A 24306-nucleotide genomic window follows, 5' to 3' on the forward strand; every position below is an offset into this window, starting at 1 on the left:
GTATCTTCAGCTTTCGATTTTCCCATTGTTAATGAATCACCCTGTATAATCACCAAGTTGTACAACAAAAGTTTGTGCAAATTGTTTGATCGTGTATGGGGCCTATTAAAGTACAATCCTTCCCCTTCCCAAGCGAATTTTAAATCGTCCAAATATCTTCTTTTTTTCAGCGAGTTATGATGATTTGAAGATAGCTAGACAGTTATAGACAGTAACCTGCGACGCTATAACCGCCGACACTTAAACCCCAATTTCTTTAACCCTCGAGCCTTGTAACCTGCCACGATATAACCCTCGACTCTTACACCCCGATTTTGAAGGTTACATAGCTCAAGGGCACAGGAAATCAGACGATTCAAAATTCGCTTGGGAAGAGAAAGGATTGTACCTACGTGAAGATGCTATTCTGTTTTGTAAAAAAAAAAATTATTAAACGATATTATATAACCTCAAATATGTGTAAAAATCGCGTTTTTGCACTTTTCGGTTAGGATATCTCAAAAACCTTAGGCGATTGAGCCAGTGGCGGCTCGTGACATTGAGAATGGGTGAAGCATATTCATCGATTGACTAAAAAGAAAAAAAAACAAAAAGCGCCGCAGGCTAAAATTTTCAAGGTCAAACGGCTTTCAGTGAATATGTAAATTTTTAGTTGCATTTGCAATAGTACCGAAAAACTGACGTTCGCGAGAATTTTCATGTAGATTTTATAATAAATAGAAATATTAGTTCGTCTCGTGGACTTTTGCGAATAATAACGCACACCGTATGTACAGGGTCGGAAAGTACCGATGGTCCATCTGCCGTTACGTGAGAGCGATAAAGTAAGTCATAGAAATCCGTGCGATAGTGGATCTTATTGTGGAAGGGCGAAATGGGCGGTGACTATTACACGACTACATTATAGCCATCTTTCTCTATCGCACGGATTTCTACGGGCGGTGACTATGAGACGCCTTCATTATAGCCATCCTTCTCTATCGCATGGATTTCTATGTCTTACTTTATCGCTCTCACGTAACGGCAGATGGACCATTGGTACTTTCCGAACCTGTATGTTCCAAAGAAGTTTCGTGGTTACGACAGCCTCGCGTGACGTTCCCAAAAGTGTTAAATCCCTCCTTATTCCACACGCCCGACTTTACACCCACACGACACGACATACAGAAAAGTTTTTTTAAATAAACACTTCCACACAACCACTTATACTCCACGTACCATTCATTCCAAAACTTCCGAACGTACACTTTGTCTTTTGACTTCCCCCTTTTTTCCATATCGAGAGAAGGCATAGGTCGTCTTCTAGAATCATTGATACAAAACAAATATTAACAAAGAACCGTTATAATCGTGCACTGGGCGACGTATTGTATAAACTGTTTAAAGCACAAAACATATAAAAAAATTAAAGGCAGGCGATGGGCGATGACAGTGCTGCTTCAATTTCCGCGTCACTCGTTCCCCCACGCCGCCGCCGTAGTTTACTCGCGGCGGCTGCCTCGTTGCCATGACAACCGCCGTAAACAACGCTACGTACAGACTGTTTCAATGCGCGTCACTTGCTTATACTATACGTTGTATGGTATATACGAGGCTGATGTTCGCGCTCAGCGAAGGCAATGTTTTCTTAGAAGGCGTTTACCGCGCGACTATTCTGTTTATTTCTGCGTATAAAACAAACGCAATACATTTTCAATATAGAATTATACCTAAATTATAAAATTTATATAAAATTAAAAATAATTTACACAACCAAACGAAAATTTTACCTGAAGCGGTGCGTCACTTGCGTCACCTGGCGAGCCGCCACTGGATTGAGCATTTCTGAGGCCAGATTCGGTTTCAGCGAGCCAAAATCTTCGCGAAATGACTTCGTCCTGAATCCACACGAATCATGTCGACCAGTGAATGAAAGGTACCTACTTATTTTTAAACAGTGATTAGAAATCAGTCGGAAAAGGAGAAAGGTTAACAATTTTGCCTTTTTCTAAATTTTTATTGGTACTAAATAGCTAATTTAACAATTTTTTTACAACAGTTTCAAAACTATATTCATTTTCCACTGCAAATTTTGAAATTATTCAAAACATCTTTTTACAAGTATATACACAACCATAATAGTCAGAAATTGAAAAAAAAAAACATGCAATTTGTAGCTTATTTGGAAAGAAAAACCATAATTTCATAAATTACGTAGGTACTACTGAAACATATTGCATTTTATTTTTGCAAATTTTGTCACAGTAATTTATTGAAAAGTTCCTCACGTATTTCTATTAATCTTTGCGTATGAATTATATTACCGATTACAATTAATATACAGAGCGTTTCTAAATTATGATGCCAAACTGAAAAAACAGAGATAGTCATCATTGTCAACAGTTGCATTAATCTCATGGCGAAGTAATTGTTCTTTCATAACTGACAGTACCAGAAGTGCAAGAAGTATTTGGAATTTTTTTTATCAAAAACAAAATATTCGCAGCATTTTTGGTAAAATAATACATTTTTCTGAACGAACAGAAAAAATTGCTCTTGTTGGATATAGATAATTTCCACACTTTTTGAGAAAATTGGTTAAAAATATCTAACAAACGGGCTTTTGGCTTTTCAGAGAGATGTATTATTTTACACAAAATATTTTTTTTTGTACAAACCCCCATTCGCATCCAACACCTCTGCTAGTGTGTTTGAGGCAAAATCTATTTCTCCAGAAATTATTATAGGTAATCTACATACACCTGCAAAATTGAAGGGATATTTGAAAAAAAAAGGGATTTTGTCACAGCACATTTATCTCCCTACAGCTTTTTGACTTAACCTTTTTGAATCTACGTTCATAGAGAACTTTTTGTTTAAGATTATGTTTCTATCTGCTGCCTCAGTTTGCACCACATTTTAGACACACCCTATACAGGGTGATTCAGGTTATATTCGTGAAACTTCACCGGGTTATATAAAACAAATTATTTTAAGCAAAAGGTTTTATATGAACATGAGCCACAGCTCACTTCATTTTCAAGATGTTGAAATTGGAAATTAGTTAATTTTTTCTGAAATATCTGAGGATGTTTGATATACACAGACGAAACTTGACCACCGATTTATTTAATTAGAAGTCAAAATTCGCCGGGTTGACTTACAAATATGTCGATCACAGGCAAAGATATTGTGGCTCCACATTACTAAGAGCCTCAGAATTATGCTACCGATTCATCTACAAATTCGATCGGCACTTTTCAGTATGTCATTTCTAAAAAAATGTTTTCTATTTTGTTCCAATTAGAATTTTGATTTTTTATTTTCAACAGTAAATGAATTAAAAGTAGCTCTACAATTATGTATTACACATATTTCGAAAAGGTTTTTCAAACTTTTTTGTTAGAAATATTATTTAAAATACAACTCAATGTGTTCAATTAACAAGAAACCATATCATTGGCAAGAAATGTTTAATTCGGTTTTATAAAGTTACAAGTTGAAAAAAATATATAGGATGTTTATTTAGTACTTTTACAAACTTCGAGGGGTGAATCTTTGAGTGATTCTAAGACGAAAAGTTTATATAAACATAGGTCTGGTAATGCTTCGTTTTCAAGGTACAGGGTGTCAAACTTTTTTTAAAAAATTGTTTTTTCGTAAAAATCTCGATAATCCTCTAGCCGATTTTGTAGAAATTTGGCAGTTACAGTAGGAAGGGGTTAATTTAGCCCTAACTAAAATGATTAAGTCCAGTAGCGTCCAGTGAAGCACCTTAACTAATATTTTTGACAAAAAAAAATGCGCGCCACTGACTTTTTAAAACCTTTTATATATTTTACCTACGACCACTACTGTAAATACTTAAAAACACACCTTCTGCGATCAATGAAAGATTCCTATTACGTACGGTAAAAAAATCGCACAGCTTGATAAAAAAATTGTAGTTTTTCTAACAACCGCCTAGCAATGGTCAATACAATACTGTTTGTATTGACAATACAATCTGGCGGTAAAAGGAGGCAATTGGGAATTTTGGTAAGATTGATGAGACCCATCACACATCAAAAACCCAGACGATTTAACTGAAATCCGTATCATCATATAGTGTTTCGTTCTGACGGGGTTAAGCGCCCTCTAGAAGTAAAAAGAGGCGTTACGGGGGGTTGTGGCTATTGGGAATTTTAGTTAGATTGATAAGACCTATCTCATATCAAAAATTGAGACGATTTCACTGAAAGCCATTTTCCATAAGATTATGGCGGGATCCTTTCAACAAAATTGACTAAAGGATTATGAAGATTTTTAAGAAAAAACGATTTTTTTAAAAAGATTGTCACCCTGCATCTTGAAAACGAAGCATTACCGGATCTATGTTTATATAAACTTTTCGTCTTAGAATCACTCAAAGCATCACCCCTTAAAGTTTGTACAAGTACTTAATAAACACCCTGTATATTTAAGCTAATGATTTTTTGGGATTACAGTGTGTAGGTAATTGTATTTCTGACAAAAAATTCAAATTAACTGTTCTTTTTCGATTTAATCTTTATCTTTAATTCCGTTTTAAAATTAAAAAATCACAATTTAAAACCGTTCGTCTGGAGAAAATGGAAGAGGTGCCATTTTTCTTTAATTTGAACACAAATAATTAAGCATTTTGCGACCGACGTTCATACGAAACTTTTTGCTTGAGTTAGTTAATTCCGTCCCCTGGTAAAGTTCCCTGATTAAAACATGGACCGCCCTGTATAATAAAACGACAAACATAAAGTAATTATTGTGTTTAATCATACTAATAAAATTAACAAATCAAATTAACAAGCATAAATTGTGTTTCTACTAAAAAGTCTTAATCGTAATAGACGTAAAGACGAATAAATAAGATACAATATTTACTGACCCTTTTTGAAGTTTCTAATACAACATACCAAAATAAATGTAACAAAAGACTAACATGTACGTTTTACGTTGTATGCTTTTCTTACACAGGAAAATTTCACGAACGAAAAAAGTCGTGGTCTCTAGCAGAAGCAACCATAGAAAAAACTACGAAATATAAGAATTTTAGTAATTGCACCAATCTTTGGGAAATCACCATGTTCATCTACTGCACTAACAGTCAGTGAAATCTTATAATTTTAAATATCCTAAATTAAAACATTAATATTATTTATCTAGAACAACTAAATCCTAAAAATAGGATATACTTACATGCTACTTTATGAAAAATATAAAAAAATATTTTTTGAATTACCAATTAGTTGTTACAGTGGATTGATCAACGTCTGTTTTGAATTTTGCACTTTTTACTATAATAAAATTCATTTGTACCACAACATTTATGATTCAAAATAATGACACTATTCTCGATTATTCGGCTGTGCCCCCGTTTATCTGGGAAAAGTTCTTTTGACACTCCGAACTTATCCAATGCTCGACCAATACCTTGGTCTCTGAATTTATAGCAGCTTCTGTCGTTTGTACTAGATGCCTACGTAATTGTTTCTTAGTTGCCACTAAACTCTGTAACAAAATTATAACATAATAGGCCAATCAATTAAGGTTTTGTTTTAGGCTATTGAATATAGGATTTTAAAAGGAACTAGTTCAAGATATTTTATTACATGAATCGTTCAAATGGTCATTTTAGATGAAGAAACCGCGGAGTGCTATTAAATAAGAGGGTGGAAATTGGAGATAGGGTTGAAAATGCACCCTTTTCAGTTTTTTAATTGTAGCTCGGAAACGAAGCAAAATTCCACTATAGTTCATAGGAAAAATTGTTTAGAGAATTGAATTTCCCATAGAAATAGCTTATTTAAAAAATTTAAAAAAGGAAAATTTTATACTAAAAAATTGTTAATAGAAAAAAAAATAGATACAATTTCCTTTAAAACAAGAGGTTGTAAAGTATTTTTGAATGAAAATTGACTGATATATGGCCACTCAAACCAATTTTTCGATTTTCGTTGCGTTTACCCTTATACGTTTTAATTCTCATTTTTTGCAAAAAAGGAAGGAAATAAGACATTCAAGGATTTTCACATTACTTGTTCGAAGGGTCATTAAAAATGAAAACACGGCAGAGTACTATTAAATTAGAAATTGATATTGAAGATACGGGTGAAAATGCACTTTTGCAGTTTTTTAAATATAGCACGAAAACGAAACAAAATTTCGGTATAGTTCATAGGAGAAATTGTGTAGAGAATTGAATTTCTCATCGAAATAGCTTATTTAAAAAATGTAAAAGGAAATTTTTCTGCTAAAAATCGTTAATAAACAATTTTAAAGAAGGCAAAAATAAGATTTTTTGATTTTTTTTTACTTTTTAATAAAATAGTTTAGTAGAAACTTGAGAATTTAAGTACAATATCAATTTAAGTTTATTATTAATGTATATACATTGTGTCCACGGATGAAGTTGACAAGAGGAGAAAGTCTTTTGTTTTTGACTTTATCGAAAAATGTCACCCTTTGTAAAAAGTTCTGCCCTTCGAAAAAATGAGATTGTCATACAAATATCTTAAATTAGATATACAGGGTAGAAGTACCATTATTTATTATTTTACACAACATTTTTATAAAACAAATCTGTTTATAACCTCAAATAATATCCTAATACAAATTTTAAAATCAAAATTTCAATTTTTGAGGTAGGAAGTAGCTATACATATCGAGTAAGAATTGAAATGTTTATTTTAAAATTTGTATTAGGACATTACTTGAGGTTATAAACAGAAGTGTAAAAAATTTAAAAATCTTATTTTTTCCTTTCTTTAAAATTGTTTATTAACGATTTTTAGCATAAAATTTTCCTTTTACATATTTTAAATAAGCCACTTCGATGAGAAATTCAATTCCCTACAAAATTTTTCCTATGAACTATACCGAAATTTTGCTTCGTATTCTTGCTATATTTAAAAAACTGTAAAAGTGCTTTTCACCCCTATCTTCAATTTCAACCCTCTAATTTAATAGTACCCCGCCGTGTTTTCATTTTTAATGACCCTTCGAACAAGTAATGTGGTGAAAATCCTTGTACATCTTATTTCCTTCCTTTTTTGCAAAAAAATGAAAATTAAAACGTATAAGGGTAAACGCGACAAAAATCGAAAAATTGGCTAAGTTTGAGCGGCCACATATCAGTCAATTTTCATCCAAAAATATTTTACAACCTCTTGTTTTGAAGGAAATTTTATCTACTTTTTTTTCTATGAAGCAATGCCTATACCTATCTTTACTCAAAAAAAAAAAACTAGAGGCAAAAAAGTAAAAAAAATCAGAAAATCTAATTTTTTTTCAAATTGTTTATTAACGATTTTTTCCATAACATTTTCCTTTTAAATTTTTTAAATAAGCTATTTCGATGGGAAATTCAATTCTCTAAATAATTTTTCCTATGAACTATAGCGAATTTTGCTTCGTTTTCCAGCTACAATGAAAAAACTGAACGGGGTGCATTTCCCTATCTCAAATTTCCACCCTATAATTTAAAGTACTCTGCGGTGTTTTCATCTAAAATGACCATTTGAACCATACAATAAAATTGCTTGAACATCATAGTTCCTTTTAACCCTGTTTTTTGGATGTAATCAATAGCCTATTTGTGACAAAAATACTAGTAGCAAACGGAAGATGCCTTCATAATGAACGCTGGGCAAAATACTTTTAAAATGTATTTAAAATACAAATTACAAAATACTAATACAAAAGTATTTTAAAATACTCAAGAACAAAATACTTCTTTGACAAAGTATTTTAAATATAAATTACTTCAGTATTTAAAATAGTATTTTTAAGTATGTTAAATATTAAATACAGACTGTTACAAATTCGCTTCTCACTACAGGGATCTCGGAAACGATAAGAGATATGAAATAGCTTAAATGAGGACAAAGTTGCGTAATCAACATTACACCTCTAAAAAATCAAAGCTAACATGATTAGTTTCCGAAATATTTGCAAAAAAACGAAGTTTTGGAAATCCAGAAGATGAATTTTTCGCGACAAAATGTCTTAATCTGGTTTGGTCTGAGGCAGTACGGTATTGGGCTTGCAAAAAATGTAATAAAACTTCCATTTAAAAAATGAAATTGATGATGGCTCTGGAGAGAGAAAACGTTATATATAAAAATTGATCATACCATTCGATAGAGGGTAAAAAGTTGCCTCAAGAAAGTGTTCTTTTTTCAATATCACCTCAATGCTGAAATGAAACAAAAATTTCCAGAATTTCGGTTTTTTCAATTATTTCGGAAACTAATCATGTTAACCTTGATTTTTTAGAGGCATAATGTTGGTCCCCTGATTATACAACTTATTTGCCCCCATTTAAGCTAGTTCGTATCTCTTACCGTTTCCGAGATCCCTGTAGTGAGAAGTGAACATTGTAACACCCTGTATATTGAAAATATTCATACCAGTATTTAAAATATTTTTGTGAAATATTAAAACTGGAACTGTTAAGATGTGACTTAAAAAAATATAATGTATGTGCAAGGCAAGCCCGATTTCAAGATCATCAAAAAATTTAAAAAAAATAAAATCTGGACACGAGTCTGGAAACAATAATTGTCATTTGGATTACTAAGATGCAGAATATTTAATTCACTCAAAATTTTTCATTAGTTTTTCTTAGAATAGCCCATTAACGATAAAATAAGTTAATTTTAAATTTTGATGATTGACTACTGACTTGACTAGTAATGATAGTGACCTAAAAGGTAGTAGAAAGAATAATAATAACATAACACATTGCAGAATGCAGAGTAGAATGCGCTAAATCCAGGCGTGCAGGTGGGTAATTTTTCTTAGCGCGTGTTGTACCAGTCGTAACAGGCAAAAAGTATTTGGTTTTGGTAGATGTTTTGGGTATTTTAAATACTTCGAGTAATTTAAATACTCAAGAGTATTTAAATTACTCTTAGAAGATTTTAAATACTTTTTTAAAATACAAAATACAAAATACTTCATTAAAGTATGTGAAATACAAAATATATTTGGGGTTATAACAAAAGTATTTTAATTACAAAATACAAAATAGTATTTTATATTTAAAATACTATTTGGTATTTGTTTTGTCAAAATATTCCCAGCTTTACATCATATAAAAGACAGTCTGTATATACATATATGCTTATATGTTTGCTACTCCAATTTCCCACTTATTAATTTTTTATAAACATTTTTATGTAAAAAAACGCGTTTTTTTAGATTTTTACTTATAAAACCTAAACCAACAAAGCAATCTGAATGCTATGAAGAGACAATTTGTAGAGAACCGAAATACGAATAAAACGATCGGATAATTAGAAATGAAAGAAAACCCGGAAAAATTGGAAACTTCAGCGTTTTTTTAATTACTCCGCCATTTTTTAAGTTGTAGAGCTGACCCTGTGCACGAAAGTAGTGAATTATATGTACTTTAAGTGTGCACAAAGCAGGCGCTGTGGGACCATTAGCTTTGGCATAATTGCAATTTGAATTTTTTGAAATTGAAAACCGGAAATGTCCACAGGTTTCACATCATTGTGATTCCGTGTATTCTTACCACTCTCTCACTGCATGCTTAAGTAAAGCAGCTTAAGTTCGGTGTAAAAAGCAGCTGCTTCAGGTTGTTGACAATATGATAAATTGTATATCTATATACAGGGTCTGTCCTTAAAGTAGTTGGACTGATTTTTTCCAGGGCAGGCGGACGGACTGCCGGAGATTTCTACCCCTGGTGTTGGTGAAGGGGGGGTCTAAGGAAAGGCTGGAAGCCAGCGGCAGTCAACTCCCAGCCATAGTGGAGTGTAGATTGCTCATCTCCGTAACCTGCGCAAGTGGCCTCGTCACGCTGCGCCATCGCTCATCTTTTGGAACAGCGCTACGCCATCGAATTTTGCGTTAAGCTCGGCGAAACCGGTAAAGAGACTCATGATATGATCAAGACGGCTTACGGTGATAACGCCATGGGTAGATCGAGTGGTTTCGACTGACACAAGGTGTTTCGCGAGGGGAGAGAGGAAGTTCAAGACGATGCACGTTCAGGACGACCTTCAAGCTCCAAAACTGACGAAAATGTGGCAAGAGTGAAGAATTTGCTGGACAGTGACCACAGATTGACTGTTCGCATGATTGCCGCGATAAACTTGGCATCGCCAAAACCCAAGTGCACGAAATTGTGAGCGAAAAATTGCAAATGAGGAAGATCTGCGAGAAGTTGGTGCCACGAGTGCTGAGAGGCGAGCAAAAGGGAGTTCGCAAACGGATCTGCCAGGATCTTCTTGACGAAGTAATTGAAAATCCAAACTTTTTAAACAATGTGGTTACTGGGGACGAGACGTGGACGTTTGAACATGACCCCGAAACCAAACGTCAAAGCGCGGAATGGCACACTTCAACGTCCCCACGCCAGAAAAAGGCGCGCATGAGTAAGTCGAAGCAGAAAAGCATGCTCATTTGCTTTTTCAATTCAAAAAGAATAATCCACAGGGAATTTGTGCCATGAGGAAAAACCGTTAATGCAGTTTTGTACGTGAAGGTCCTTAAACAGCTGAGAAAACGCATAGTCCGCGTCCGCCCAGCCATTGCCAACTGCTGGCAGCTCCATCACGAAAATGCGCCGAGCCACACAGCCTTCCGCGTGGCGGCGTACCTGGCTCAACACAATATCGCAACCCTGCCTCAGTCACCCTACAGTCCCGACGTTGCCCCACAAGGCTTTTTCCTCTTCCCCTGCCTCAAAACCATACTGAAAAGACACCAACACGGCTCGGTGGAAACGTTAAAACAATATTGAGCACATGTATTATTTCTGTCAATAAACGTTTCATAATTGACTCTCTGTAATTGACTCAGTCCGACTGCTTTAAGGACAGACCTTGTATCCACTGCCCCTCATCTCCCGATCTTTCCCCCCTACACGACGCGTACGCGCGTTTGCCGTTTTTGAACATGTTTGGAGAAATTTCTCACCTATTTTGCATCATTTTATAGGAAAATTAGAATATACATTTTGTAGTATTATACAGGGTTATCCATTTTGAGCTTGGGATAGTAAAGCCCTGCCAATTGATATTTGTCAAATTTCACTATCATCCAGACCGGTATTTGTTTAGTTAAAGGATTGCCATTTCACAATATGGAACGTTTTACGACCAAACAAGCTCTTCGGTGGCTGTATTTCGCGCATTACGCGATGATTTTGATTGACATAATCGTCCATCCCAGCAAACAACCACCAATACAGTGAGAAAATTCCAAGAGACTGATTCGGTAACAGACATCGTAAGACCTGTGCATCATCGTTTGCCCGTTCAACCGAAAACATAGCTGCTGTGAGTGAAAGTGTTAACGATGACCCGAATCTTTCGACTCCAAGTCGCATTGGGGCCTGTCATACGGCACATTGTGGCACATTTTGCATTTGGACTTGCATCTTCATCCGTATAAAGTTCTCCCGTAAGAACTCAAGCCGGCTGATCATAGATTGCGCCGTGAGTACACCAATTGGGTGTTAGAACAACAGACCACCGACCTGATTTTTCGAGGAAAATCTTCTTCAATGATGAAGCCCATTTCACGCTCGGCTGCTATGTTAATAAGCAAAATTTCCAAATCTTGGGTAGTGAGCAGCCACAAGTGACCGCTGAGAAACCATTGGACCCGCAGAAAGTGACTGTTTGGTGTGCACGGCGTCGTCAAGCTGTACTTCTTCGAGAACGACGAAGAAGCCACCATTACCGTCAATTCTCAGCGGTATGCCGCAATGATCATCGACTTTTTTTGGCCTGAAATTGAAGATTTTGACCTGGACGATACGTGATTTCAACAAAATGGGGCCACATACTACACAACGCAGCCAATTATGGCTCTATTGCACGAGAAATTCCCAGTACGCGTAATTTCGAAATTCGGCGATGTGGCTTGGCCACCAAAATCCTACGATTTAACGCCTTTGGATTTATTTTTGTGAGGCTATGCGAAAGACCGTGGTTTGGCGAACAATCCCACAACTTTGGAGTAATTGAAGAACGAGATACGTCAAGTTATGCCCGAATTGTGTGAAAAAGTCTTCGAAAATTACCTCAAAAAGATTGAGTCCTGCAAACGGTTCCGTGGAGGACATTTGAATTATATTGTTTTTCACGCATAATGGCATAGTCCAAACTTTATTATGAAATAAAAGTTCCATCGAAATTTAAATATTCAATGTGTTTTTTAAACTTTACTTTCCCAAGGAGAAAATGGATAACCCATTACTTCTACATTCATAGCCCTCATATCCGTCACCCACGAGACCAGAGATAATCCGAGGAACAACAAAAAATAAATAAAAACTCACATAAACGAGTATTTATGTACATACATAAGTAAATGTACATGTTTATTGAAAAAAATGTATGGGTAAACAGAAATATGACGGATATCCCGAGGAGTCGGATATTCCGAGATTCCGACCTGGAGGATGTGAGGGGTTCTACCGTACTTTTAAAATCTGGCTGAAAAATTAAAATTGTACCACCTCTAACGCAGACAGAAATTTTACAAAATAGTACACCAAAAAATTCAAATTGCAATTGTGCCAAAGCAAATGGTCCGACAGCGTCTGATTTGTGCCGTACAACTTAAAAAATGGCAGAGTAATGAATTTTTTAAAAAACCTAAAATTTTCCGATTTTTACAGGTTTTCTTCTTTCTAATTATCCGATCGGATCGATCGACCTCTCATTTTAATTGTATTTCTGTTCTCTACAAATTGTCTGTTTATAACATTCAGATTGCTTCATTAGTTTAGGTTTTATAAGCAAAAAACAAACAAAAAATGTTTTTTTGTATAAAAATTGAGGTAGTACAGACTATCTTTTATATGATGGCACAGTCCGTTTGCTAATAGTATTTTTGTCACAAAATCACTGATTTAATGCTTTATTGATTGGCCTATAATAGTAGGTACGAGGATTGCCTTGTACATTTTGGGAATAGAGAACAAAAAAAGAAATTAATTATCGTATATAGCTGTATTGTTTTTAAAAATTTTCTCCATGAAGATCAATCAATACACTTTTGCATGCACTTGAACCAATTATCAAAGCACTTTTTTCCATTCCGATTCAGGTACCTCCAAAACATGCATTTTGAACGCATCAACTGCTTCATCATGCGTTGGAAAACTTTGACCTGATAATTTATTTTTGACGTGTGGGAATAAAAAAGTCATTGGGTGCCAAATCAGGGCCGTATGGCAGATGACTCATCAATTCGACTTTTTCAGTTACTTTGTTTGAGCCGATGTGTGAGAGCTCGCATTGCCCTGGTAAAGAATAATGCATGGTCAGCAGTTGGTTGCCCTTATTTTTTTGAGAACTTCTGGCAAACAAACAGTTATGTACCATTCATTCGGAATTGATTGTCTGACGTTGCACTAAAGGTACTGTTACAAGCCCTGTTTTTTCAAAAAAACAGGCGACGATTTGCTTAGAAATACTTCGTGCGGAAACAACTTTTGTTGGATTTAGCTCAAGTTGAGAGACCACATGCTCACAAGCATAGATCCATGATTCGTCATTTGTTATGATGTCATAGACATTTATTCAAACACGCGAATGTATTTCTTGAGCATTTCTTTCGACCAATCGACATGAGCCTTTTCTTGAGCATTTGTCAAATTATGTGAGAACTAAAGCGAACAAATTTTTTTGGCAGCATAATGTTCATGTAAAATTAAATATATACTGGTCCCACATATGTCCAAGGATGCCTCAATCTCATGATAAGTGAACAACCGATATTGGACAACCTTCAAGAAATTCGTCAAAGAGCGAATCACTGACACGGCTGAATTTCATATACCACCGATTGGTTTTTGGTGGTGCTTCATCGCCAAAAGTCGAATTAAGTTCATCAATGCACTGTTGTTGAGATAATCCACTGTAAACAACACAAGTAGCGTCTGTATGTTAAAAGTTCTGAGTAAGCATACCGGCAAAAAGTCAAATTGTCTATTCCCGAAATATAAAAGGCAACCCTCATTTGTAAAAAGAGCAATATTTAAATAGAAATAACATTATATTTTTAAAGAAAATAATAATACCTGTTTTGAGCCTCTTGATATTGAAATCATAACTTGTTTTAACGTTTCGTTATACTTTTCGGGCCAACACAGTCTCGTGACTAAACCACGTCGGAAGACATCATCAGCTGTTAGTTTATGTGTATTATACAATAGTTCAGATGCCTAAAAAATTGTACTGATTAGTAATAACACATACATAAGGTTTCAAATATAATCTAATGCACAAATATTTCAAAGAGCTGCACTTAAATAAGAAAAAGGTTAAAATGGTGTAAACAGATCCTCTATGTTATTATCAAAACTACAGTAAAATAACACTACCACAAACAGCACAAGAGTGACATTAAAATAAAATAAATATACTTAAATATTAAATACTAAATTAAAAACGAATCAAAGAACAACAAAACTAACTCTAGCGTGAGAAAGTTCGGTAAAGTTGTCATGAATAAGTGTTTCTTCTATTTGCTCTAGATCAGAAAAATAAAATAAAATAGAAAATTGAAAAATTTGGTTTTTACAAAATATCTAATTCTTAAAAAAGACCACTAACTGTTCTCTTATGGCAGTTCTTTTTTAATTCGGCCACCCTGTATCTTTCACTATTTTCAATATCTACAGACATACAGGGTGTCACACCGGGAACTGCATCAATCGATATCTAGGAAAGTACTGCTCCCAAATATGTGAAAATTTGGCAGCATGGCAATGTCCCTGGGGTGAACAGAACTAAAATATCCAAAATTCTCCAGTACCAACTTCGTTATTTTAAATGGGACACCCTATATATTATTGTATTTTCGGATTCTACGTGAAATTTGAGAATCACTTTATTGAATATTCCCTATACCTAGGAGTTATAGAATTTGACATATTAATATTTAAAGAAAACATTTTACAGATGCAAGGGTCCGCGGAGATGCTAGGAACTCTTTTCCGGAGCGTGATATCAAGTGAATTTTTGGTGTCTGCAAAGGACATCAGTAACAAATTATGGTATACCAACAAATTAAAACATTTAATAGTAGGTATTTCATTTTTGCTGTTACATTTTGATAACTTCAAACAGTTATAACTTTGTTAACTTAAATGGAACACCCTGCTGTGTCGTATGCAGATTGGAATTTCCTTTCAAGCCATATAAGCATTGTTAGGGTTGCCGTTACTACTTTTAGAGATATTTGCAATTTTCTATTTTTTGGACACTTTTTCTCATATCAGACCTGTTGTCAAATTGGCCATGATCAGAAACACTCCAAAAACAATTGAAATAACTTGACATTCGTCAAGTTAGTTGTCAAATTATTGTTGTGTCTTAAGTCTTTGCTGAAAATTTAAATAAAAATGCCTGGAGATCGTTTAAATTATACTAATGAGAATTAATTTAATTTGTTTGTTATTTATGGAAAAAAGTAGTGAATTCTCCACGTTCTTAAAATTACTTCACATTTTCTATCCATAAATAAGAAACAAAATAAAATAATCCTCATTAGTATAATTTACACAATCCGCAGTCATTTTTATTTACATTTTGGGCAAAAACTATTCAGACACAATAATTTGACAACTTACTTGTCAAGTTATATCAATTGTTTTTGTGGTGTTTCTGGTAATGGACAATTTGACATCAGGTCTGTGACGAGAAAAACTCTCCAAAAAATAGAAAATTGCAAATATTTCTAAAAGTAGTAAGGGCAACCCTAACAATGCTTGAACAATAGCTTGAAAGGAAATGTCAATCTGCAGAGTAAGAAAATACAAGGTGTTCCATTTAAGTTAACAAAGTTATAGGTGTTTGAAGTTATCAAAATGTAACAGCAAAAATGAAACACCCACTATTAAATGTTTTAATTTATTGGTATACTATAATTTAGTGTTATTTATGCCCTTTTGCAGAAACCAAAAATTCACTTGATATCACGCTCCAGAAAAGAGTTACTAGCATCTCCGCAGACCCTTGCATCTGTCAAATTTTTTCTTTAAATATTAATATCTCAAATTCTAGAACTCCTAAGTATAAGAAATATGTAATAAAGTGACCCTCAAATTTCATGTAGAATCCGAAAATGCAATAATATATAGGGTGTCCCGTTTAAAATGACGAAGTTGGTGTCGACTTCCGGTATAACCGGAGGCGCTGGAGTTCTAGATATTTTAGTTGTGTTTGCCCCAGGGACATTTCCGTGTTGCCAAATTTTCTAATTTTTCGGAGCAGTACTTTCCTAGATATCGATTGACGCAGTTCCCGATGGAACACCCTGTATATCCTTATCTTGGACACACTGTATTCTAAAATATTTATACATTACTTACTAATCCATGATTGGTGAAGATAGGTGGAGACAGTAGGAATCCAGCCTCTGCCACGCAACCTAAGCTTGCATAAGGTGTGCTGAAGGTAGCTGTATCACTTGCAATAACCATATCAAATAACGGAAGCATGGTAACACCCAATCCAGCACATTCCCCCTGTATTCCGGCAATCAACACTTTAGGGAATTTTAAGAGGCAAAGAAGAAATTCCCTAGAAATAAAATAGCACCTACTTGAAAGAAAACCATTTACCAAAAAAGTAAAAAAATTGTAACTTTTTTGTACGTGCAATTTTTTTGCTCCGAATTTAATAATACAATGTTATTTTTATTTTACACCCCCCAAAATGCCCCCATCATCAATTTTTATAAAGATACATTTTAGTCCACCGGCCCACGTACAAAGAAAAAAATTATTACCAGCAAGCTGTAACTTTGAGTGCAGCTTAAGTTTGACGAGTTTCCCAAGATCTGACTACGAGGAAAATTCAACAGTGGTAAGTTTTCCCATAATTTTCAGGAAAACATGTCAATCTGGCATAAACATGGAATGTTATGACCAGCACTTTTTTTTAAGTTTAAATGAGATATATATATTTTTAAACCCCCCAAAAAATTTGTCCGACAAAAATGTTGGCATTTTGAGTTTGTCCCCCATCCCAAATATGTCGATTTGGTGACATTATGGTTGGTGACAACCAGCAAACTGATTTTTCTGGGAGTGTTTGGTAATAAGATTTGAAATGAAAGTATCTTATTGTCCGACAAAATTCTTGACAAGTTTTTGCAGTCCGACGTCCTATAGATGTCAATTTAACGACATGGTTGGTTATAACCAGCTGTCGGATAAAAGCTTCGGTATTTAAAAAAAAGCAATATTAATCTGAGAATTTAATTGTCCGACAAAATTATAATTTTTTTTTGCTTGTCCGACAAAATTAAATGATAAAATTTTGCGGTTTCAATATTTACACATGATGTAGAAGAAAAATTTATAGTATTTAATAAAAAAAATATATGAATAAAAAAAAATTTGTTTAAATTTCAAAATAAATGTGACTAATTTTTTTATACAATTACAAAAAAGTTGCAATATCTGAACATTTAGAAATTTAATTAACACAAAATTGTTGCATTTCAATTGTACCTTATTAAGTGGATAATGCAGAATAATATTTTAAAACCGAATAGTAAATATTAAAAATTGTTAATTAATATGTTATAAAATTATTGATTAATTAATTTTTTTTACTTTTCACTTTTTTCTCTTGATTTATCATTTCCACAATTACACAAACAAAACACTCCATGATTTACGAAATTTTTACCACAAGGCACGCACGAGACTGTGAACCGTGTGCACGTACTTATAGGATATACGCAGAGTGCAGGCGAAATTCTTTTTCGTGTTAATGCATGCATCTATGTGGATTCCTTGAGAAAAGAAATAGAGAACGCACGGTGGATTCAAAATATTTTTAAAATTGGTTTTATTGGTTTTTCAAGAACAAAACTATGTGTAAACTGTTTGTCAAAACAAGACTGCAAATTTTAATTTAAAAAAACAAGCAAAAATTTATGCATTAATTTTACAGTTACCATTTTTTATAAAATAGTTTTGACAGTTTATAAAATAAAATGTACATATAAGTTTTTTAAACAAAGAAATCATTTTGATGGAGATTAATTAAATTAATTTTTATAGACATAATTATTTATGAATTTCTGTTGCTCCTGTTAACAAGATAATTTTCTTATTTATTCTTCTGTATTTTTTAATTAAAAAAATTATTATTTTATAAGGAAACAAACATTAGGTACCACAAAAATAGTTATTTTTCCCATTTTTAAGGTAAATTTTCCAATCTTTTTGGCGGACAAGTATATTATTGTGTTATACATTTCAATTATTATTAGAGAAAAAAATCAAAACCAGATTGCTGGTTATCACCAACCATGTTGTCGTTAAATCGACATCTTCGGGGCGTCAGACTGCAAAAACTTCTCAAGAATTTTGTCGGACAATAAGATACCTTCATTTCAAATCTTATTACCAAACCCTCCCAGAAAAATCAGCTTGCTGGTTGTCACCAATCTTAATGTCACCAAATCGACATATTTGGGGAGGGGGACAAACTCAAAATGCCAACATTTTTGTCGGACAAATTTTTTGGGGGGTTTAAAAAATATATATCTCATTTAAACTTAAAAAAAAAAGTGCTGGTCATAACATTCCATGTTTATGCCAGATTGACGTTTTCCTGAAAATCACGGGAAAACTTACCACTGTTGAATTTTCCTCGTAGTCAAATCTTGGGAGACTCATCAAACTTAAGCTACACGCAAAGTTACAGCTTGCTGGTAATCATTTTTTTCTTTGTACGTGAGCCCGTGGACTATTTCATCTAATTTATACAAGAAAAAAAAATGGCAGCCTTGGCTAAAGGAAAGGATATAAAATAATGTGTTATTGATAACAAAATACTGATTTTTAAAAACTGAAACCAAAAAAAATTGTAGCAGGAACAAAATTTGCAAGAGTTAAAGGTCATAAATATACAGGGTGTTACAAATTCGCTTCTCACTAGAGGGATCTCGAAAACGGTCGGTAAGAGATACGAACCAGCTTAAATGGGAGCAAAGTTGATTAATCAGGGGCCCAACATTATGCCTCTAAAAAATCAAGACTAACATGATTAGTTTTCGAAATATTTGAAAAAAGACGAAATTTTGGAAATCTGATCTCAAGTGCTCGAAATTCAAACAAATTCCAATCTAATTGTTTTCAGGATATTCATACCAATACATCTGTCATGCTTTTTTAGAGATATAATGTTGGTCCCCTGATTACGCATCTTTGCCCCCATTTAGCTAGTTCGTATCTCTTACCGTTTCTGAGACCCCTGTAGTGAGAAGCAAATTTGTAAGTCTTTATGTGAACTATTACGATCTATTTAAAAAAAAAACGTTTAAACTTTAGTTTTTCAATTAATATAAATATATTATAATTCGACAAAAGGCATATGACCCAAGCTATCTATTTTAAAAAATGCAGAAAATCAATGGTTAAATCAGTTATAAAAATTTGACATATACATTACCTAACTTTTTCCGCTAATTGTGTGGCAACCTCTTTTCGTACATCCTCTTTATCAGATATTAGAGAAGTGTAGTCCAATCCTAAGCAAAATGCTTTTGAATTTGATGTTATAGATACAATGTGACAATCTTTTTCCTTTGCAAATTTCTTCAAAGCAGTAGTTAATTCTTCCAGAACCTGGAACGAGAATCAATAAAATATATACAAATAGTTTTTAATTGAATTTATTACTTGGGCTGTACAATAGCAGTTTTCATCGACATAATTCAAGTCGATAGTAATGTGTTTATTTATTCTCTTGATAGTAAACGATTTATATGAAGATAATTTGTTTTCTACCAAAGCAGGTTTTTCTGGGGGGTCTTTCACTTCAGACAATTTTTGTGATTCTTCATTTGAATCGTTTTTCTTAATTTTTTTAATTTTAGGGGTTTCTGATGAAGTAAGTTTTTTCCTTGAAGTTTTTGAAATGTCACTCTCGACAACTTCATCACTACTAGAAATTGAACTGCTTGACCTTCTCCTAACCAACATGGAACTCTGACCGTGTGGGAAAGAATATGCCGGTGAGCCTGGAGGCGTGTGCAGTGAACTGCGAGTAGAATCTTTCGACATTTTCCTTTCTGTATTGTACGTAATTTGTGCTGGTTTAAGAGGAGATGGCGTAAAACTTTCTTTCTTCCTTAATGATTTTGGTGATTCGTTACTCGTATTTTGTTGTAAATCGCTTTTTATTTCATTGGCCTTTTTCATTATTTCTTTATGAGCTTTTTCTACAGAATACACATCCTTTTTCTTTTTTGGTACCGACTCCTCATTGTTTTTGAGATCGTAGAGCATTTTTACTGCCCCTTCATCCATAAGTAGTTTATCCACTTCTGATCGAAGCTTCTTGCTCTTTACAGGAGTTTTACCTTTTAAAACATCACTTTTCGAAATATCACCTTTTGATACATCACTTTTTAATACAATAACCTTTCTTTCATTTGGAGATGCTGTCCTTTTTTTGCTAGATATTTTCTCAATAGACTTTTTCTCCAGTTTTTCTTTTACTAGTTTTTCAGATACAGGTTTTTTTTCAGGAATCTGCTCCAAATTGGGAACTTTCTCGACAATTTTTGCAGTTTTAATTGCAACAGTTTTGGGTGACTGAACATCAGTTTTTGTTACAGATTTTGGGGATCTCGTTGGAGTTTCATCAGGATCCCAAATAACCTTTTTTTTTATTACTCTTGAACTTTTCGTTACGTAAACATTGGTAGGTGCTGGGGTATCTGGTTTTTCTAGTTTAATTTCACTTTCAGCAAGCATCGTCTTTTTTGGTAACGGAGAATCAATCAATGCGTCTGGTAACTCGATGGTCTTCCGTTTCCTGGAGTATGTTTTGAGTACCATATTGACTTTAACTTGTGGTTCGATTTCAATCGGTTGTTTTTTAGGAGAAGAGAGTATTTCAGCATTACTCTGATCTTTTTTAGGTGGTGAAGCAGATGGAACATCTTTGGGAACGGATTGTCTTACAGTTTCATTTTCCTTATCAGACAATACATTTGCAGGTTGGTCATCTTTCGCTTTCTGGTTTGAAATTGGTGATTGGTTTGCCCCATCATCAGATTTATTGGAACTTTTAGATTTTGATATTGAAGCTTCTGGAATAAGTACAGGAGCTTTTCCATCAGTTTTAATTTGACGACCTCTGTAAATCCTATGCTTAGGAGCTTGATGGGGTAACTCTTGCAACTGTTGTAAGGCAATTTCTCGCTCAAGCATCTTTAGGTTAGAATCGTCCACTTCAACAGGCAGTGGAACTTCTTTAGGTAAAACTGGCATTTCTTCGCCTTCGCCTTCTAAAATTGCTAAGAGATCGGAATCATTATGGATCTTTGAATTATCCTGGCTTTGACTGTTCTCGATTTCACTTCTATCTTCAGGAACTGTTTCAGTTTCTTTCCTTTGAATTTGAGCACTGCCTTCTTTTGATTTCCTAGTTTCAACGGGTTTTTTAGGAGGGTCCGGTGAAGGTGCTATTTTTCTGGCCAATCTTTGAGTTAATTTCCTTGCAAAAATAACATCAGCCCTAGAACTGACCTGTTCCTGTTTTAAACGTGCACGTTCCATAACTTCTTTCTCTATTTCAGCTTTCGATACAATCTGTGAAGTCAGATTACGATATGGCACTTTAACGCCAAGGCGAGGCTTTGGCAACGACCTTCCGTTAGGCACAGTTTCCATTGGTTTGGAAATATCGTGACCAAGAACGTGCATCGGTATATCATATGTTGGTTTTCGACCCCTTCTTGGTTTAATGTCCGAGGTCTGACTATTGACAGATTGACGTGACTCTGCCTCACTTCTTACTTCACTTAAATACATCTCATTTTGTTCGTCGGCAACTGTTTCCAATTGGCTATCTTCAGAATTTTCGTTATTTGAAAGTAAAACCCAAGTCTCTCCTGAATGACCAGACTCGTCTAACTGATTAGCTGTAATATCTAACGAACTTGGACCTTCCACAATGGTATATTCTCCGTCCTGAATTTCAGTTACTTCCATTCCTTCAGCAAGAGTATAACTTTCAACAGAGATACTTTCTGAAGAGACAGCAGGTTCATCGGGTATATCGACATTTTCTATAATTTCATCATTAGAGCAAATAACCTGGTCATGTGCTGAAGACTCATTTATCAAGTCATTTACATTACGGATTTCTTGTTCTTTATTTCTATCATCATCATCAATGTCTGTAAAATGTGTCTCTTGTTTAACGTTATACTCACACTTATCCTCACTATCTTTAGGAGGTTCTTCCATATTTTCACTTATATCACCTACTAACATTTCATTCTCATTCGCACTCATTAGGTTTTCTTGGCCCGACTTCTCATTCCTATCACTGTCAACTGTGTTTTGAGTTTCTACATCATCTACAAATTTAATGTTATCTTTCAAATTTAAATGTTTTGGAATATTTTTATCTGATTGATTTTCATCCTGATTTTCAGGTGCCGGTTCCAATTGAGGTCCGAGTTGAGGCCAATTTTCAGCATCTGCTTGATCTGCAGAATATTCGGATACTACACTTGTTTCACTTAATTTATGTTCATTTGATTCAGTTGAAACAATTACATTCTGTTGAATCACTTGATCAGGGACTTCATTCAACTGATTTTCATCCGATGAAACAGCTTCCGAATGAACTTGTCCCGATGAATCCAAATTTTCATCCTGTACATCAGATATATAGACACTGTCTGTGTTTTCTTCCAACACATACCGACTGACATACTCAGTTGACTGACCATCTTTTTCTTCATGCTGCGAGATTGATACATATTCTTCATATTTTTCTGTGACTGTAGTTGTTTCCGACACTGTTTCAGTTTGTGCTATTATCTCAGTGTTATCACTTTTATTTACTTCAAGGTCTCCAGCATTATTGTCTGTACTAACTTCATTACTATGAAAATCAACATTTTCTGAATTTGTTTCCAGATAGTTATTATGTGCTACTGCATTAGAAGGTTGTTCATCACTCAATTTAATATCTGTCAAAACATTACTTGAAGTTGGTTCAATATTTTCGGATATTATTTCAGGACTATTATCAACAACTTCAGTAGTACACGAATTGGGATTTGCTTCTTGATTAAAAACTACTGTTTCTGTAATAGTTTCTTTATTTGGATTCTCCATTATTACCTGCAATAAGTTACAGTTAAGAAATACTCATTAATTATCAACATGTTAACATAGCACCAAAAATATTTAGAATGTAAATAACAAATTATCAAAAATAGTTTTACTCATAACAAACGATAATTACCTCTAAAGTTATGTTTAGAAACCTTTTCCAAATTATAGTACGGTACTGTATGGATACATTCACTTTAATATGACTCGAAAATCCTCAAGTAACTATGAAAATTAAAGCATAGTTTTTAGATTTACACAAAATCAACGCCACTTACAGCCATAATATTTCTATAATACGCCATCGTCTCTTCGTTATCAATGGTCATACGATACGTCATCAATACCAATATTAAAAATATAAATCCCTAAAACGTTAGCCGATTTTCTGGATACAAGCAGTCTAACCTGTTTAACCTACTAGATAAACTGTATTCAAAAAATTGCTGTCTTCCTGGATGTCGCAAAGGCCTTCGATACGGTTTGGCATGAAGGCCTACTGTTGAAAATGCTCACCAACCAATATCCCATATCCTTTACCAAACTCATAAAATCCTACCTACACCACCGAAAATTCCGCATCCAAATCGTCCCATGGAGGCCGGTGTCCCCCAGGGCACCGTCCTGTCTCCACACCTATACACCATTTACAACTCCGACATCCCACATCCCCCCAACACCAACATATACTTATACGCCGACGACCTGACAATCACATCCCAATCCGTAGATCCTAGATATTCCGTCTCCCTCCTCCAAAACTCCTTAGACCAACTTGAAACCTGGTGCAACAGGTGGAAAGTCAAAATTAATCCCAACAAAAGTTCGGCTATCCTTTTTACCAAACGAAAAATCCCACAAAACCTCGACAGACTGACACTATCCCAGGAACCTATCTCCTGGAATCGACAAACACGATACCTGGGCGTGACGATGGACCAGCGTCTCACGTGGAAACCGCACATCGTGGAGACGGTGGCGCGAGCGAAGACCACCAGGGCTAGGCTCTATCCCTTACTCAAAGGTGGAAACACCCTCAGTTTAAGGAATAAGCGAACGCTTATCAAGGTGGTACTTCAACCGCAGCTAACCTACGCCTCCACGGCGTGGGGTCACGCGGCAAAAAGCCACTTAAAGTCATTACAGGCTGTGGAAAACAT

The 24306-nt window shown here is 34.5% G+C and overlaps 1 protein-coding gene across 1 annotated transcript; it reads right to left on the reverse strand.

Annotated features, from left to right (window-relative positions):
* Positions 1–1987: 1987 nt before the first annotated feature.
* On the reverse strand, positions 1988–23447 carry LOC108915435. The gene is made up of 6 exons (XM_018721461.1): positions 23280–23447; positions 19688–23155; positions 19458–19633; positions 16358–16568; positions 14063–14206; positions 1988–5505 (listed from the first exon to the last, which is right to left on the reverse strand). The coding sequence occupies exons 2-6, from the start codon at positions 23147–23149 to the stop codon at positions 5353–5355; spliced, it is 4146 nt and encodes a 1381-aa protein (XP_018576977.1). The 5' UTR covers positions 23150–23155; positions 23280–23447; the 3' UTR covers positions 1988–5352.
* Between the last annotated feature and the right edge of the window lie 859 nt (positions 23448–24306).

This window comes from Anoplophora glabripennis, unplaced genomic scaffold (assembly GCF_000390285.2).
Source record: "Anoplophora glabripennis isolate ALB-LARVAE unplaced genomic scaffold, Agla_2.0 scaffold1116, whole genome shotgun sequence".
NCBI classification, from domain to species: Eukaryota; Metazoa; Arthropoda; class Insecta; order Coleoptera; family Cerambycidae; genus Anoplophora; species Anoplophora glabripennis.

Bases quoted from the DNA above. Each gene is read 5' to 3' on its own strand.
- LOC108915435 (XM_018721461.1), bottom strand. From the start codon at position 23,149: ATGGAGAATCCAAATAAAGAAACTATTACAGAAACAGTAGTTTTTAAT. The intron at 14,207-16,357 runs GTAAGTAATGTA...ACAATTTTTTAG, and splicing joins TCTTCACCAATCATGGATTA to GCATCTGAACTATTGTATAA. The intron at 5,506-14,062 runs GTATTATTATTT...ATTTTGTTACAG, and splicing joins TATCAAGAGGCTCAAAACAG to AGTTTAGTGGCAACTAAGAA.